Source organism: Mus caroli, unplaced genomic scaffold, assembly GCF_978045245.1.
Source record: "Mus caroli unplaced genomic scaffold, Mus_caroli_1 scaffold_5, whole genome shotgun sequence".
Taxonomy (NCBI): Eukaryota; Metazoa; Chordata; class Mammalia; order Rodentia; family Muridae; genus Mus; species Mus caroli.
Genome location: NW_028227260.1, coordinates 70,344,070 through 70,361,696, shown reverse-complemented (window position 1 = coordinate 70,361,696; position 17,627 = coordinate 70,344,070). Strand labels below are relative to the sequence as shown.

At 39.7% G+C, this 17,627-nt stretch overlaps 1 protein-coding gene across 1 annotated transcript in view; it reads right to left on the bottom strand.

The window, feature by feature from the left end:
• The window catches only part of Ophn1 (oligophrenin 1), a 351,191-nt gene that overhangs the window by 22,274 nt on the left and 311,290 nt on the right, over nucleotides 1-17,627 (bottom strand). The window contains exons 20-21 of the mRNA XM_021152888.3: nucleotides 15,175-15,322; nucleotides 869-1,192 (exon numbers count right to left, since the gene is read on the bottom strand). Of these exons, the coding sequence (XP_021008547.1) occupies nucleotides 869-1,192; nucleotides 15,175-15,322 (472 nt within the window). The remainder of the gene's footprint in view (nucleotides 1-868; nucleotides 1,193-15,174; nucleotides 15,323-17,627) is intronic.

The following is a 17,627-nucleotide window of genomic DNA, read 5'->3' as shown; positions in this document are numbered from 1 at the left end:
TGAGATCCCATCTCAACCAGTGAGAATGGCCGAAATCAAGCAAACAGTGTGCAGAAAGAGGAACACTTTCATACTGTTGGTAGGAATGCAAGCTGGTGAAGCCACTATGGAAAGTAGTATGGAAGCATCAATAAAACCAAATCTAGAACTCCCTTTTTACCCAGCTGTAGCACTTCTGGGCATAAACTCAAAGGACTCTATATCCTGCCACAAATACATGTGCACATCCATGTTTACTGTAGCTCTGTTTTTCATAGCTAGGCCCAGATGTCCATCAACAGATGAATGGATAATGAAAATGTGATGTCTATACACAAAGGGAGTTTAGTCAGCCATATAGAAAAATGAAATAAATTGCCAGCAAAATGGATGGAAATGAAAACAAATTATTTTAAGCCAGTTAATCCAGACTCAGAAAGACAGTGAGGAGGAAAGGTATTTGTACATTGTCTCTCATATGCATATCTTAGTTTCTAACTGTAAAATACATCTACACTGGTGGCAGTAAATAGGAGTAAAGTAAAGGAAAATGCCCAGTGACTAGAAAACAAAAGAGGCTTGAAGGAAGACAATAGAACAAAAAGAAAGGGGGAATGCTAAGGACAAAAGGATACTGTAAGGAAAGGATGTCAAAGAGATTGAGGATGGGGGATGAGAATCAACTAAAACGAAATGTGTATTAGAATCTCATCCTGAAACCTACTACTTTGTAAGCTAATTTAAAGATTTTAAATTTAAAAAGCACTGAATAGGAGGAAGTATGATGAGAGAAACAAGGAAGGAAGATGCCTCCAACCCTAGAAAGTTTGCAAGCTGCAAAGTAATTTGGGGTTCAGTAATGCCTCCCATAGGATTCCTAAACATTTACCTTCCTTGTGGTGAACCATTGGCCTGGGAGCTGGTCTCTTTATATGGAAAGAGGAGGTCTTTGTGTGTCCAGAGCCTGGAACAGGTCCATTGGAGGCCTTTGGAGTAGCCTTGGTCCCTCCATCCTGCAACCTAAATAACAACCTCCCCACATCCGTCTCTAGGCAGGGCTCTGATTGACAGTCAGAAACAGGTCTGCTTGGGGACTTTCTTCCAGGGTCAGTTTCCCCACTTTTTTGCATGGGTAGTTTGAAGGGCTGTAGTAGCTTGGGGGTATCCAGGTTGCTAGTGATTGTACCATTAGGAGTTTGATGGTGACTTTCATCTGAAAAAAAAGTTGGTACAAAGAGGAAAGATTAATGATATTGTTTTGATGCATGCATAAATATTTGATCTTGAAAATTAGTATACAATTTCAAAATTGTTATTAGAGTACAAACAGAGTACATACCATGAAAACAGTCTCCACCTTGCCCAATTCCTATGGAGTCACAGCTCTTATTCAAATAAAGTTCACTTTAAGATTTCCATATGACTTTCATCAATCCAACTAACTAAACTCTAGTATGCCAAGCTGCTTTATTCAAGGGGATAAGTAATTCAAAAAGGACAGAGTGCACACTCAATTGCATAATTTGCTCTTTCTAAATAAATGCATCAACTAATTCTCAAGTAGTTCGCTTAAAAGCAATTTTTTAAGGTTTCTCAAATTTCAAGTTAATAGGCCTAACAGCTTAATCTCTTTCTCTGTCATGTGAAGATATCCTCAAATAGCCAATTTACATTCTTCCTCTAGCCTTTTGTGGCCCATAATTTCCTATGGCCTTTGGAATAAGCTTTTAAGTGATTCTGAATATAGTTGTAGCTTCTGAGAACACAATAACAGCCAAAGAATCTATTTTTCTAGAAAAATAAGTCTACACACTTAATAAAATTTTTTAACGTTTAAATTATTCACAATCTCCAGAAATAATTAATGAATTCCCCAGACTAATAATATCTAGTATATGGAAATTTTCACTTTCATTAATAATAGGAAACATAGAGTTGGGGTAACAGCCTAGTGATAGACCACTTATATAAAATATGCAAGACTATGACTTCCTTTTCCAGCACTACAAAAATAAATAAAGACATGTAAAGAAAGCTATATTAGACTATAGTAGTTAAAGATATAGTCTCTCTTCAGCAAAAGGAAATGTATTCACCAGTCATAACACAGGGACTTTATTTGGAACCTGTTTTATGTAATGAGATAATTGGAAAATTGAACACTGACTAGAGGACTGGTCTTAAGGAATGACTGTTCTGCTTTCTTTTCATTTAGATATGATTATTATAATGATCATTTGAAGTTACTTGAACACTGGATAGAAGGAATACATGAATCAAAATTGTTCAGACAAACAATAGCTTGGAGGAGTTTAAAAAAAGTTATGGTTTGTCTAAGAAAATGTTATACAGACCACATAGATCATATTTACAAATATATATTTACATATTCATATTTATTAACATTTATGCATGTAATAACAATCAGTGAAAAAGGAGGCTATGAATATGAAAGAGAGCAAAGAAGGGCATATGGGAGGCCATGAAGGAAAGAAAGGGGGAAATGCTATAAATACATTAATAATCTCAAAAATGAAAAATAGTTTTGCAAAAAGAAAATACCTTTAAAGAGTAAATAGTAAATTCAGTTTGTCTTGAACATGTGTGATACAAGATGTGAATAGCTAGATCTGAATCTACGATAGTTTAGTGCTAGTTCATTGAGGCCTCACTGTCAAACCTAGGAATGTTACCTCTGGTAGGCAGAAAAGGAGCACTGTCAAATATATGTTTTCTGCTTGGGTTAAGTGTCAAAAGCAGATTAGAAGTTTGTAGACAAGATGAGAATGCTAATGACAATGACCTAAACTCAAACAGCACCACTAAAGAACAGTCTTATACTCTATAATACTGACAGACACTCAGAAAACTGAGTTAGGATTGTGAGTTCTGTTCTAACCTAGGTCACTTAGCAAGACCCTGAGTATCAAACAAAACAGATTTAGAAGGACCAAGGATTTGATATAGGGTATCAAACGGTGTATGATGATGTGGAAAGGACGGACTAAAATATTATCTACAAATAAAATATAAATTTGAAGGTCAAATAATGAGATGCTACTTGTCAAGAAAAATGGTGTTCAGGCATGGTTTTTTTGATTTTGTTTTTGTTTTGTTTTGATTTGTTTTTTCTGTCCTGTGAGCAGAAGTTTCAGAAGTTTCTTTTTTTAAAAAAAAATTAGGTATTTTCTTCATTTACATTTCCAATGCTATCCCAAAAGTCCCCCATACTCTCCCCAAGCTCCTCTGCCCACCCACTCCCACTTCTTGGCCCTGGCATTCTCCTGTACTGAGGCATATAAAGTTTGCAAGACCAATGGGCTTCTCTTTCCACTGATGGTCGACTAGGCCTTCTTCTGATACATATGCAGCTAGAGACACAAGCTCCGGGGGGTACTGGTTAGTTCATGTTGTTGTTCCTCCTATAGGGTTGCAGATCCTTTTAGCTCCTTGGGTACTTTCTCTAGTTCCTCCATTGGGGGCCCTGTGATCCATCCAATAGCTGACCGTGAGCATCCACTTCTGTATTTGCTAGGCCCAAGAATAGCCTCATAAGAGACAGCTATATCAGGGTCCTTTCAGCAAAATCTTGCTAGTGTATGCAATGGTGGAAGTGTTTGGAGGCTGATTATAGGATGGATACCCAGGTATGACAGTCTCTAGATGGTCCATCCTTTAGTCTCAGCTCCAAACTTTGTAACTCCTTCCATGGGTGTTTTGTTCGCAATTCTAAGAAGGGGCAAAGTGTCCATACTTTGGTCTTCATTCTTCTTGAGTTTCATGTGTTTTGCAAATTGTATCTTGTATCTTGGGTATTCTAAGTTTCTGGGCTAATATCCACTTATCAGTGAGTACATATCATGTGAGTTCTTTTGTGATTGGGTTAACTCACTCAGGATGATGCCCTCCAGGTTCATCCATTTGCCTAGGAATTTCATAAATTCATTTTTTTAATACGTGAGTAGTACTCCATTGTATAAATGCACCACATTTTCTGTATCCATTCCTCTGTTGAGAGGCATCTGGGTTTTTTCCAGCTTCTGGCTATAATAAATAAGGCTGCTATGAACATAGTGGAGCATGTGTCCTTCTTACCGGTTGGAACATCTTCTGGATATATGTCCAGGAGAGGTATTGTGGGATTCTCTCATAGTACTATGTCCAATTTTGTGAGGAACCACCAGTCTGATTTCCAGTGTGGTTGTACAAGCTTGCAATCCCACCAACAATGAAGGAGTGTTCCTCTTTCTCCACATCCTCGCCAGCATCTGCTGTCACCTGAATTTTTTATCTTAGCCATTCTGATTGGTGTGAGGTGGAATCTCAGGGTTGTTTTGATTTGCATTTCCCTGATAATTAAGGATACTGAACATTTTTTCAGTTACTTCTCAGCCATTCGGTATTCCTCAGGTAACAATTCTTGTTTACTAGGCCCCTGCCTAGTCTCACAAGAGACAGCTATATCAGGGTCCTTTCAGCAAAGTGGATGCTCACACTCAGCTATTGGATGGATCACAGTGCCCCCAATGGAGGAGCTAGAGAAAGTATCCAAGGAGCTAAAGAGATCTGCAACCCTGTAGGTGCAACAACATTATGAACTAACCAGTACCCCAGAGCTCTTGACTCTAGCTACATATGTTTCAAAAGATAGCCTAGTCGGCCATCACTGGAAAGAGAGGCCCATTGGAAATGCAAACATTATACGCCCCAGTACAGGGGAATGCCAGGGCCAAAAAGTGGGAATGGGTGGGTAGGGGAGTGGGAGGAATGGTATGGGGAACTTTTGGGATAGCATTGGAAATGTAATTGAGGAAAATACGTAATAAAAAATATTTTTAAAAAAAGAATTCTTGCACAACCCTCTTCCGGTCAGAAAAGCACCAGAGCAGCTGGGGCACAGGGTCGGCTGACACTCGCCAGCTAACCACAACACCCGCCACAGGATCTTAAGACTTCTGGTGAGTGGAGCACAGCTTCTGCTCCAATCCAATTGCGCGGGACCTGAGACTGCATTAGTTAGGGAAGCAGAAACCGGCCTGAGTAGGGCCACAGGCCTCATCCGGCCGGATCAGCGCCAGGGTAACAGGAGAGCAGGGTTGCCTGACACCCGCCAGCTACCCACGACCCCCGCCGCAGGATTTTGGGACTGCTGGTGAGTGGAACACAGCTTCTGCTCCAGTCCAATCATGCGGGACCTGAGACTGCTCTGGTTGGGGAGAGAGAAATCCGGCCTACATAGGGCCACAACCCTCTTCCGGTCAGAAAAGCACTGGGGCAGCTGGGGCGCAGGGTCAGCTGACACTCGCCAGCTACCCACAACACCCGCCACAGGATCTTAAGACTTCTGGTGAGTGGAGCACAGCTCCTGCTCCAATCCAATTGCGCGGGACCTGAGACTGCATTAGTTAGGGAAGCAGAAACCGGCCTGAGTAGGGCCACAGGCCTCATCCGGCCGGATCAGCACCGGGGTAGCGGGAGAGCAGGGTTGCCTGACACCCGCAAGCTACCCACGACCCCCGCCGCAGGATTTTGGGACTGCTGGTGAGTGGAACACAGCTTCTGCTCCAATCTTTAAACAGTGACAACGATAACAACTAACCCCAGAGATTACCAGATGGCGAAAGGTAAACGTAATAATCTTACTAACAGAAACCAAGACCACTCACCATCATCAGAACCCAGCACCCCCACTTCGCCCAGTCCAGGGCACCCCAACACACCTGAAAAGCTAGACACGGATTTAAAAGCATATCTCCTGATGATGATAGAGGACTTCAAGAAGGACTTTAATAACACACTTAAAGAAATGCAGGAGAACACTGCTAAACAAGGCAGAAGACGATAAAGAGGAAGCACAAAAATCCCTTAAAGAATTGCAGGAGAACACTGCTAAAGAGTTACAAATCCTTAAAGAAAAACAGGATAACACAATCAAACAGGTAGAAGTCCTTAATGAAAAACAGGAAAACACATCCAAACAGATGATGGAAATGAACAAAACCATACTAGACCTAAAAAGGGAAGTAGACACAATAAAGAAAACCCAAAATGAGGCAACACTGGAGATAGAAACCCTAGGAAAGAAATCTGGAACCATAGATACGAGCATCAGCAACAGAATACAAGAGATGGAAGAGAGAATCTCAGGTGCAGAAGATTCCATAGAGAACATCGGCACAACAATCAAGGAAAATGTAAAATGCAAAAAGATCCTAACTCAAAACATCCAAGAAATACAGGACACAATGAGAAGACCAAACCTACGGATAATAGGAGTGGATGAGAATGAAGATTTTCAACTCAAAGGACCAGCAAACATCTTCAACAAAATTATAGAAGAAAACTTCCCAAATCTAAAGAAAGAGATGCCCATGAACATACAAGAAGCCTACAGAACTCCAAATAGACTGGACCAGAAAAGAAATACCTCCCGACACATAATAATCAGAACAACAAATGCTCTAAATAAAGATAGAATACTAAAAGCAGTAAGAGAAAAAGGCCAAGTAACATATAAAGGCAAGCCTATCAGAATTACACCAGATTTTTCACCAGAGACTATGAAAGCCAGCAGATCCTGGACGGATGTTATACAGACACTAAAAGAACACAAACTCCAGCCCAGGCTACTATACCCAGCCAAACTCTCAATTAACATAGATGGAGAAACCAAAGTATTCCACGACAAAACCAAATTCACACATTATCTCTCCACGAATCCAGCCCTTCAAAGGATAATAACAGAAAAAAACCAATACAAGGACAGGAACCACGCCCTAGAAACAACAAGAAGGTAATCCCTCAACAAACCTAAAAGAAGACAGCCACAAGAACAAAATGCCAACTTTAACAACAAAAATAACAGGAAACAACAATTACTTTTCCTTAATATCTCTTAATATCAATGGACTCAACTCCCCGATAAAAAGACATAGACTAACAAACTGGCTACACAAACAAGACCCAACATTTTGCTGCTTACAGGAAACTCATCTCAGAGAAAAGGATAGACACTACCTCAGAATGAAAGGCTGGAAAACAATTTTCCAAGCAAATGGCATGAAGAAACAAGCTGGAGTAGCCATTCTAATATCTGATAAGATTGACTTCCAACCCAAAGTCATTAAAAAAGACAGGGAGGGACACTTCATACTCATCAAAGGTAAAATCCTCCAAGAGAAAATATCAATCCTGAATATCTATGCTCCAAATACAAAGGCAGCCACATTCATTAAAGAAACTTTAGTAAATCTCAAAGCACACATTGCACCTCATACAATAATAGTGGGAGACTTCAACACACCACTTTCACCAATGGACAGATCATGGAAACAGAAACTAAACAGGGACACAGAGAAACTAAGAGAAATTATGAATCAAATGGATCTGGCAGATATCTACAGAACATTCTATCCTAAAACAAAAGGATATACCTTCTTCTCAGCACCTCATGGCACCTTCTCCAAAATTGACCACATAATTGGTCACAAAACAGGCCTCAACAGATACAAAAATATTGAAATTGTCCCATGCATCCTATCAGATCACCATGGACTAAAGCTGATCTTCAATAACAAAATAAATAATAGAAAGCCAACCTTCACGTGGAAACTGAACAACACTCTTCTCAATGATACCTTGGTCAAGGAAGGAATAAAGAAAGAAATTAAGGACTTTTTAGAGTTCAATGAAAATGAAACCACAACATACCCAAACTTATGGGACGCAATGAAAGCATTTCTAAGAGGAAAACTCATAGCTCTGAGTGCCTCCAAAAGGAAACTAGAGAGAGCACACATTAGCAGCTTGACAACACACCTAAAAGCACTAGAACAATAGGAAGCAAATTCACCCAAGAGGAGTAGATGGCAGGAAATAATCAAACTCAGGGGTGAAATCAACCAAGTGGAAACAAGAAAAACTATTCAAAAAATCAACCAATCAAGGAGTTGGTTCTTTGAGAAAATCAACAAGATAGATAAACCCTTAGCCAGACTCACTAGAGGGCACAGGGAAAGCATCCTAATTAACAAAATCAGAAATGAAAATGGAGACATAACAACAGATCCTGAAGACATCCAAAACACCATCAGATCCTTCTACCAAAGGCTATACTCAACAAAACTGGAGAACCTGGATGAAATGGAGAAGTTCCTAGACAGATACCAGGTACCAAAGTTGAATCAAGATCAGGTTAATGATCTAAACAGCCCTATATCCCCCAAAGAAATAGAAGCAGTTATTAATAGTCTCCCAACTAAAAAAAGCCCAGGACCAGATGGGTTTAGTGCAGAGTTCTATCAGACCTTCAAAGAAGATCTAATCCCAGTTCTTCACAAACTATTCCACAAAATAGAAACAGGAGGTACTCTACCCAACTCATTCTATGAAGCCACAATTACTCTGATACCTAAACCACAAAAAGACCCAACAAAGATAGAAAACTTCAGACCAATATCCCTTATGAATATTGATGCAAAAATCCTCAATAAAGTTCTTGCTAACCGAATCCAAGAACACATCAAAACAATCATCCATCCTGACCAAGTAGGTTTCATCCCAGGGATGCAGGGATGGTTCATTATACGGAAATCCATCAACGTAATCCAGTATATAAACAAACTCAAAGACAAAAACCACATGGTCATCTCGTTAGATGCGGAAAAAGCATTTGACAAGATCCAACACCCATTCATGATAAAAGTCTTGGAAAGATCAGGAATCCAAGGCCCATACCTAAACATGATAAAAGCAATCTACAGCAAACCAGTAGCCAACATCAAAGTAAATGGTCAGAAGCTTGAAGCAATCCCTCTAAAATCAGGGACTAGACAAGGCTGTCCACTTTCTCCATACCTATTCAACATTGTACTTGAAGTCCTAGCCAGAGCAATTCGACAACAAAAGGAGATCAAAGGGATACAAATTGGAAAAGATGAAGTCAAAATATCACTTTTTGCAGATGATATGATAGTATATATAAGTGACCCTAAAAATTCCACCAAAGAATTCCTAAGCCTGATAAACAGCTTCGGTGAAGTAGCTGGATATAAAATTAACTCAAACAAATCAATGGCCTTTCTCTACACAAAGAATAATCAGGCTGAGAAAGAAATTAGGGAAACAACACCCTTCTCAATAGTCACAAATAATATAAAATGTCTTGGCGTGCCTCTAACTAAGGAAGTGAAAGGTCTGTATAGTAAAAACTTCAAGTCTCTGAAGAAAGAAATTATAGAAGATCTCAGAAGATGGAAAGATCTCCCATGCTCATGGATTGGCAGGATCCACATTGTAAAAATGGCTATCTTGCCAAAAGCAATCTACAGATTCAATGCAATCCCCATCAAAATTCCAAATCAATTCTTCAACGAATTAGAAAGTGCAATCTGCAAATTCATCTGGAATAACAAAAAACCTAGGATAGCAAAAACTCTTCTCAAGGATAAAAGAACCTCTGGTGGAATCACCATGCCGGACCTAAAGCTCTACTACAGAGCAATTGTGATAAAAACTGCATGGTACTGGTATAGTGACAGACAAATAGACCAATGGAATAGAATTGAAGACCCAGAAATGAACCCACACACCTATGGTCACTTGATCTTCGACAAGGGAGCTAAAAACATCCAGTGGAAGAAAGACAGCATTTTCAACAAATGGTGCTGGCACAACTGGTTGTTAACATGTAGAAGAATGTGAATCGAGCCATTCCTATCTCCTTGTACTAAGGTCAAGTCTAAGTGGATCAAGGAACTTCACATAAAACCAGAGACACTGAAACTTATAGAGGAGAAAGTGGGGAAAAGCCTTGAAGATATGGGCACAGGGGAAAAATTCCTGAATAGAACAGTAATGGCTTGTGCTGTAAGATCGAGAATTGACTAGTGGGACCTCATGAAACTACAAAGCTTCTGCAAGGCTAAAGATACCATCAATAAGACAAAAAAACCACCAACAGATTGGGAAAGGATCTTCACCTATCCTAAATCAGATAAGGGACTAATATCCAATATATATAAAGAACTCAAGAAGGTGGACTCCAGAAAGTCAAATAACCCCATTAAAAAATGGGGCTCAGAACTGAACAAAGAATTCTCACCTGAGGAATACCGAATGGCAGAGAAACACCTGAAAAAATGTTCAACATCCTTAATCATCAGGGAAATGCAAATCAAAACAACCCTGAGATTCCACCTCACACCAGTCAGAATGGCTAAGATCAAAAATTCAGGTGACAGCAGATGCTGGCGAGGATGTGGAGAAAGAGGAACACTCCTCCATTGTTGGTGGGATTGCAAGCTTGTACACCCACTCTGGAAATCAGTCTGGCGGTTCCTCAGAAAATTGGACATAGTACTACCGGAGGATCCAGCAATACCTCTCCTGGGCATATATCCAGAAGATGTCCCAACCGGTAAAAAGGACACATGCTCCACTATGTTCATAGCAGCCCTATTTATAATAGCCAGAAGCTGGAAAGAACCCAGATGTCCCTCAACAGAGGAATGGATACAGAAATTATGGTACATTTACACAATGGAGTACTACTCAGCTATTAAAAAGAATGAATTGATGAAATTCCTAGCCAAATGGATGGACCTGGAGGGCATCATCTTGAGTGAAGTAACACAATCACAAAAGAACTCACACAATATGTATTCATTGATAAGTGGATATTAGCCCAAAACTTAGGATACCCAAGATATAAGATACAAATTGATAAACACATGAAACTCAAGAAGAATGAAGACCAAAGTGTGGACACTGTGCACCTTCTTAGAATTGGGAACAAAACACCCAGGGAAGGAGTTACAGAGACAAAGTTCGTAGCTGTGATGAAAGGATGGACCATTTAGAGACTGCCGTATCCAGGGATCCATCCCATAATCAGCTTCTAAACGCTGACACCATTGCATACACTAGCAAGATTTTGCTGAAAGGACCCAAATATAGCTGTCTCTTGTGAGATGATGCCGGGGCCTAGCAAACACAGGAGTGGATGTTCACAGTCAGCTATTGGATGTATCACAGGGCTCCCAATGGAGAAGCTAGAGAAAGTACCCAAGGAGCTAAAGGGATCTGCAACCCTATTGTTGGAACAACATGATGTACTAACCAGAACCCCGGAGCTCTTGTCTCTAGCTGCATATGTATCGAAAGATGGCCTAGTCGGCCATCAATGGAAAGAGAGGCCCATTGGACTTGCAAACTTTCTATGCCCCAGTACAGGGGAACGCCAGGGCCAAAAAGGGGGAGTGGGTGGGTAGGGGAGTGGGGGGTATGTATGGGGGACTTTTGGGATAGCATTGGAAATGTAAATGAGGAAAATACCTAATAAAAAAAGAAAGAAAATGCTGTGTTTTTTCCACTGGATGGTTTTAGCTCCCTTGTCGAAGATCAAGTGACCATAGGTGTGTGGGTTCATTTCTGGGTCTTCATTTCTATTCCATTGGTCTACTTGTCTGTTGCTATACCAGTACCATGCACTTTTTATCACAATTGCTCTGTAGTACAGCTTTAGGTCAGGCATGGTGATTCCACCAGAGGTTCTTTTATCCTTGAGAAGAGTTTTTGCTATCCTAGGTTTTTTGTTATTCTAGATGAATTTGCAGATTTCTCTTTTTAATTCATTGAAGAATTGAGTTGGGATTTTGATGGGGATTGCATTGAATCTGTAGATTGCTTTTGGCAAGATAGCCATTTTTACAATGTTGATCCTGCCAATCCATGAGCATGGGAGATCTTTCCATCTTCTGAGATCTTCTTTAATTTCTTTCTTCAGAGAGTTGAAGTTCTTATCATACAGATCTTTCACTTCCTTAGATTCATGCTAAGGTATTTTATATTATTTGTGACTATTGAGAAGAATGTGGTTTCCCTAATTTCTTTCTCAGCCTGTTTATCCTTTGTGTAGAGAAAGGTCATTGACTTGCTTGAGTTAATTTTATAACCAGGTACTTCATTGAAGCTGTTTATCAGGTTTAGGAGTTCTCTGGTGAAATTTTTAGGGTCACTTATATATACTATCATATCATCTGCAAAAAGTGATATTTTGACTTCTTCCAGGCATGTTTTAAGAAGTATGATGTTACATTTCGCAGGCAAATGTGATTTGAGATGAAATGGATGGATGCAAATTACTGTCTTCTGATTTGGTAGTGGCATTAACTGGACAAATTACTTACCTTCCCTGAGCTACAAAAGACTTCTTTATATAATGAATCTCAGGTACCTACCTCATACTGGAACAATGAGGTTTATATGAGATTATAGGTTTACAGTAACTAAGTATGCAAGAATGAAGAGGTCAGACTATATGACAAGCACTGACCAGAGTATGGAGAAATTTGACCCACCATTCATTGCTGTCAAGACAATAAAATTGCACCCCAGCCTTGTAAATTAGCATGGTCATTCTCCAAAAGCTTAACTTTGGAGGAAACATATGAGTCATCAATATACTCAAGTTGACTGAAGTGAGGCATTCACCCAACAACCTCAATATCCATCATAGTGTTATTCATAATAGCTAAAACACAAATACAATTTAAGTGTTCATTCATTGAAGAATTGATAAACAAAATGTGGTATATTTATACCCTGAAATACTATGCAGCAGTAGAAAGTATATATACTTTAGAATTATTTGCTAACCATAAAACACTATGCAGAATATGAGTCCATTTCTATGACATTTTTCAGAATAGGTCTTTTCGGATAGAAAGCATTTGCCATAAGTTGGCAAGAAGGAGGAGTAGGAAGGTTTCCTTTTAGGAGAATGCAAATATTTTCAAATAAGGTGGTTGCACAAAATACACTGTACTAAGATATACAATTGAAAAGGGTGGTTTTTTGTGGCCTTGGCATTCTTTATCAATTCAAAAATAAAAATGTCACTGTGTAGACTGTAATCTCACTGAAAATCTGGCACAAAGTCCTTACCACAGAACAAGGGAAATTGAGCCCCAGATAGGGGAAGTGGCTAATTCAAGCTACTTAACAGGCTAGTGACCAAAATAAAATTAGACTTTAGGCCTACTGACCTCCAGCTTATTAATTTAATACAATTGTTCATTGCACACTTACTATGTAGAAAGCTCTGTGCTGGTGTCAGGGATAGAGTCCTAAAAATGTATCTACTGGTATAAACTTTGATTTTGGAAAGTTGTAAATAAATTTGTTCCATAAAATATCAAACTATGGGCTAGCAAAGCATCCAGTAGCCACGTTCATTTTTCATTTTCTAATCCTTTTCTATGAAAGTGATCCCTTAAGCTCAATAATCCATTTCTTTCCATATTCCTAACACATCCATTTAATCACATTATAAACATGTACTAAACACGCACAATGTATAGTAGGAATTGTCCTCAGACCTGGTAATAAAAAATACATCTAATATTCTTATGGGGAAAAAATAGATACTAAATATGTCATCAAGTAGTAGCAGGTGACATGAATAAAAGAAAGCAGTGCAAGGGATAGGAAGGAATAACTTTTTAACTTGGGTGCTCACAAAAAGTCTCTACAAGGAGATGACATTTGTAAACTTGACACCCTTTAGGAACAGCAAGACTCATGAAACTAGAAGAGAAAGAGCAAAGGAGACAGAAAGTACATCAAGAAAGTTCAGATGGATAAGCAGGGGACACAGAAAACAGCATGAAAAACAAATTTTATTCGAAACATGAAGAGAGGTCACTGAGAGGTTGGAGACGAGGGAAATGAGGTCATGTGCTTAATACTTTTGAAAGGATGTACGATTTACTGACTGCTTTGGAGAATGGATTAGAAACAGTCAAGCAGGCCAGCGATGACAGCTGGGAAGAGGTGCAGAGTCTCTGTCTCTGTCTCTCTTTCTCTCTCTCTCTCTGTTTGTGTGTGTGTCTGTGTGTGTGTGTTCCAAGGGAAGCTAAAGATTTAACATGTGATGTGCAGCCACAGCCAGAAGGAAGCATTGACGGATCTGATGTCAGAGGAAAAGGAAAAGAGCCAGGAGGAAAAGATCAACATTCTTGACCCCAGTATTCAGGTGGCTGGAGCTGAAAGCGGAAGTGTTCACAAGAACATTAGGGTCAGAAACAACAAGTACCCAAACATTGTGCTTTGGGCTGAGGAAGGGTTGTGTGCAGTGTAATGGTAGAATGATCACTTGTTGTTCATTGTACCAAGTCCTAGGTTCCAGCCACCACACTAAAATACAATGCAAATTACAGGCTAATCATCTTGAATTAATTTCAAATTTTATATCTCAATGAGTCAATCTATGGAGAACATTTCAATGGAGACTTGGAGATAACAATAAATAGGAGAATGAATCCTGTATTAAATCCTGTATTGCTCCAGTCACCTGGAGCAATTACATCATATTTGCATGTAGGAGACTTACAGAGATTGTGTACAAAAAAACATAAGGAAAAAGACGATTAATACCTTTGTGTTGTTCAAACATATCAAAAGTAAAACAAGAAGGAAAATCAGAAGAGGCAGATGAGATGGAAGAAGAAGGGACAAGCCTGGTGTCCTGAGAGGCAAATTTAGTGCTCCACAGAAGAGAGAGGAGTTGACTGTCACATATTGTTCACTAGCTCACAAGAACAGCAGAGTACTTGGTTTGGTCATGTGAAAATTATAGGTAACATTAATAAAGTTGGTCTGAGTGGAATGGCAAGGAACTAAGGCTCACTTAGAAAAGCTGTAGTCTCTTCACTAACAATCATTCCATTGGATGGTGGCATTTGTTTGTTTTTACATAGCTATATCTTTCTCTATCCTATAAGCTCCACAAACACAAGGACATGTGGCATAATTTCATTTGGCCTCTAGAATATTACTTAGAACATAGCAGCTATTCAATCCATGGTAGTTGTATTGGAATTACATCCCCAGAACATTAGCAAGAGCCTTTCTCATATATTTCAATGTACTAGAGAAACCTAAGAATAACTTAAATTTACTCCTAGCCTTGTAAGGATCATTTAGCTTCCATTTAAGATTCAGCCCTGCCCTGTCAACTGCTAACAATCTAATTTTCTCTTAGAATATGAACTATAAGCCCTGCTTCTCCTGACTACTTACAATCCAAAGAAGTAGAAAAGGCCCATCATTGTATGGAGCAAATAGCCACACTTCCTTCTCTCCCCTTTAATATTTTCTTTGTATTTAATTATAATGCTGAAGCTAACCACTGACCTTCATTTTCATCCAGGGAAGAAGTATAGAACACAGTCTTTTCTCTCAGCAAGCGCTTTGAGATTGTGATTGGTTTATGTCTTCTTGCTGTCACTCGAGGTGGAGGCACCGGAGGTACTTGGCTATCTTCTGGTGGACCTAAATAAATCTGTAAAGAAACAAAGATATTCAGGAGACAATTAGCCAAAGGACTCATGGATACATTCCAGCAGTGTGTCTGGTCAACCATATGAATATTAAAATGGATATTAGGACTAAGGTAATTTTCTTATTCCCTCTAACTACCAGCAAGTACTCAGATGTCTATCATGAAGAATGCATAGTAATGGCTCCTTATTGTGGAGAAGTGTACAAAAAAAGGGGGGGGGCAACAAAGCATCTGTGGATTTTATACTTATTCCCAGCAAGACTTCAGGTTAAGACATCTACCTTTGAGCCTCCTTGTCTTAGTCAGGGTTTCTATTCCTGCACAAACATGATGACCAAGAAGCAACTTGGGGAGGAAAGGGTTTATTCGGCTTACACTTCCATGCTGCTGTTCATCACCAAAGGCTGTCAGGACTGGAATTCAAGCAGGTCAGAAAGCAGGAGCTGAGCAGAGGCCACGGAGGGATGTTCCTTACTGGCTTGCTTCCCCTGGCTTGCTCAGCCTGCTCTCTTATAGAACACAAGACTACCAGCCCAGAGATGGTCCCACCCACAAGGGGCCTTTCCCCCTTGATCACTAATTGAGAAAATGCCTTACAGTTGCATCTCATGGAGGCATTTCCTCAACTGAAGCTCCTTTCTCTGTGATAACTCGAGCTGTGTCAAGTTGACACAAAACTAACCAGTACACTCCTCTTTAAGCATTCTCTCTCAATTGGAATATGAAGATAACTCCAACTATTCATGTAGCTTACTCGCACTACTTTGCAGAATTCCAGTAAAAACACTCTTATAAGGACCTTCCAACTCAACGGACTTAAACATTGACAACCCTCCCTCTACCCATAACTTCCTAGTTCTTTCTTCCCTGACCATTTACTTTTTGTTGTTGTTATTTTGACTTTAGCATTTCTTATCACTTTTTAAACATAACAATTCATGGCTCCTAACTAGATTATTATTGTTGTTGCTGTTACTGTTGTAGTTGTTAAGATGCAGCAAGTTGTTGTACGACATTTTCATATATACTGAAGTTTTTATTGACTCCTCCTCTTCGCCCCTCCCTCATCTCTCTGCACCTCCACCCTCATCAATATCTTATCAAACACTCCCATACCCAGCATTCCTCTTCTCATGTCTGGACCACACATGTTCTATTACTCTCCCAGCTCCTCTCTCTTCAAGCCACTTCTGTCTCCTCTTACAGGCCCCTTTCCAGTTTCCTGGCATCTCCACATATTTACTACCACACAAATTCACATCTTTAAAATTTGCTAGGATCTCTATATGAAAGAGAAGGCAGTATTTCTCTTTCTGAAATGGGTTGCCTCGATATCTTTTCTAATTCCATCTACTTGCCTGCAGATTTCATTTTTCTTTATGGTTGAACACAATCCATTGTGTATGTGTATCTCATTTCATTATCATCTGTTGGTGGACATCTAGGCTGGTTCCATTTCCTTGCCATTGTGTACAGAACAGCAGTAAACAAGGAAGCATAAGTATCTCTATGAAAGGGTATAGAGTCCTTTACGTGTAAATGCTCAGGAATTGGATAGCTGATTGATATAGTAGTTTTATTGTTAGTTTTTGTGCTGGATAGTTTTATGTCAACTTGACCTAGCTATAGTCATCTGAGAGTAAGGAACCACTCTTGAGAAAATGCCTCTATAACGTCTAGCAATAAGGCATTTTCTCAATTACTGATTGATGGGGTAGGGCCCAGCCCATTGTGGGTGATACAGTCCCTGGGCTGGTAGTCCTGGGTTCTATAAGAAAACAACCTAGACTTCCTATACATCTGTGCCAAATGTGCAGCTTGGTGTTCATGTAGTTCCCCTAAGAAGAATGGGTGCTGTCTAGGTCTCTGTTCCCTATCATTGGATCTCCTCCCCTCTCCACTTGAACTGCCTGGATGGCCTCAGTGGGAGAGGATGTGCCTAGACCTGCTAAGACTAGATTTCCTAGAGTGGGGTGATACCCAAGAGGGCTCTCTTTCTCTGATGAGAAGAGATGGGGGCAATAGGGGAGGGATATGTAAGGGTAGAACTAGGAAGAGAGAGGGGAGGGGAGCTGAATGAGATGTATAGTGAAAAAAAACAATAAAAAAAGCTGAGTATACCCCTCCATGGCCTTTGCATCAGTTTCTGTGTCTGGGTTCCCTCCCTGTGTGAGTGACTGTCCTGGCTTCCATTGATATTGAAGTGTGATATAGAAGTTTAAGACAAATAAGCCCTTCCCTTTCCATTTTGCTTTTGGTCATGGTGTTTCATTATAACAATAGTAATGCTAACTAAGACAGCTTC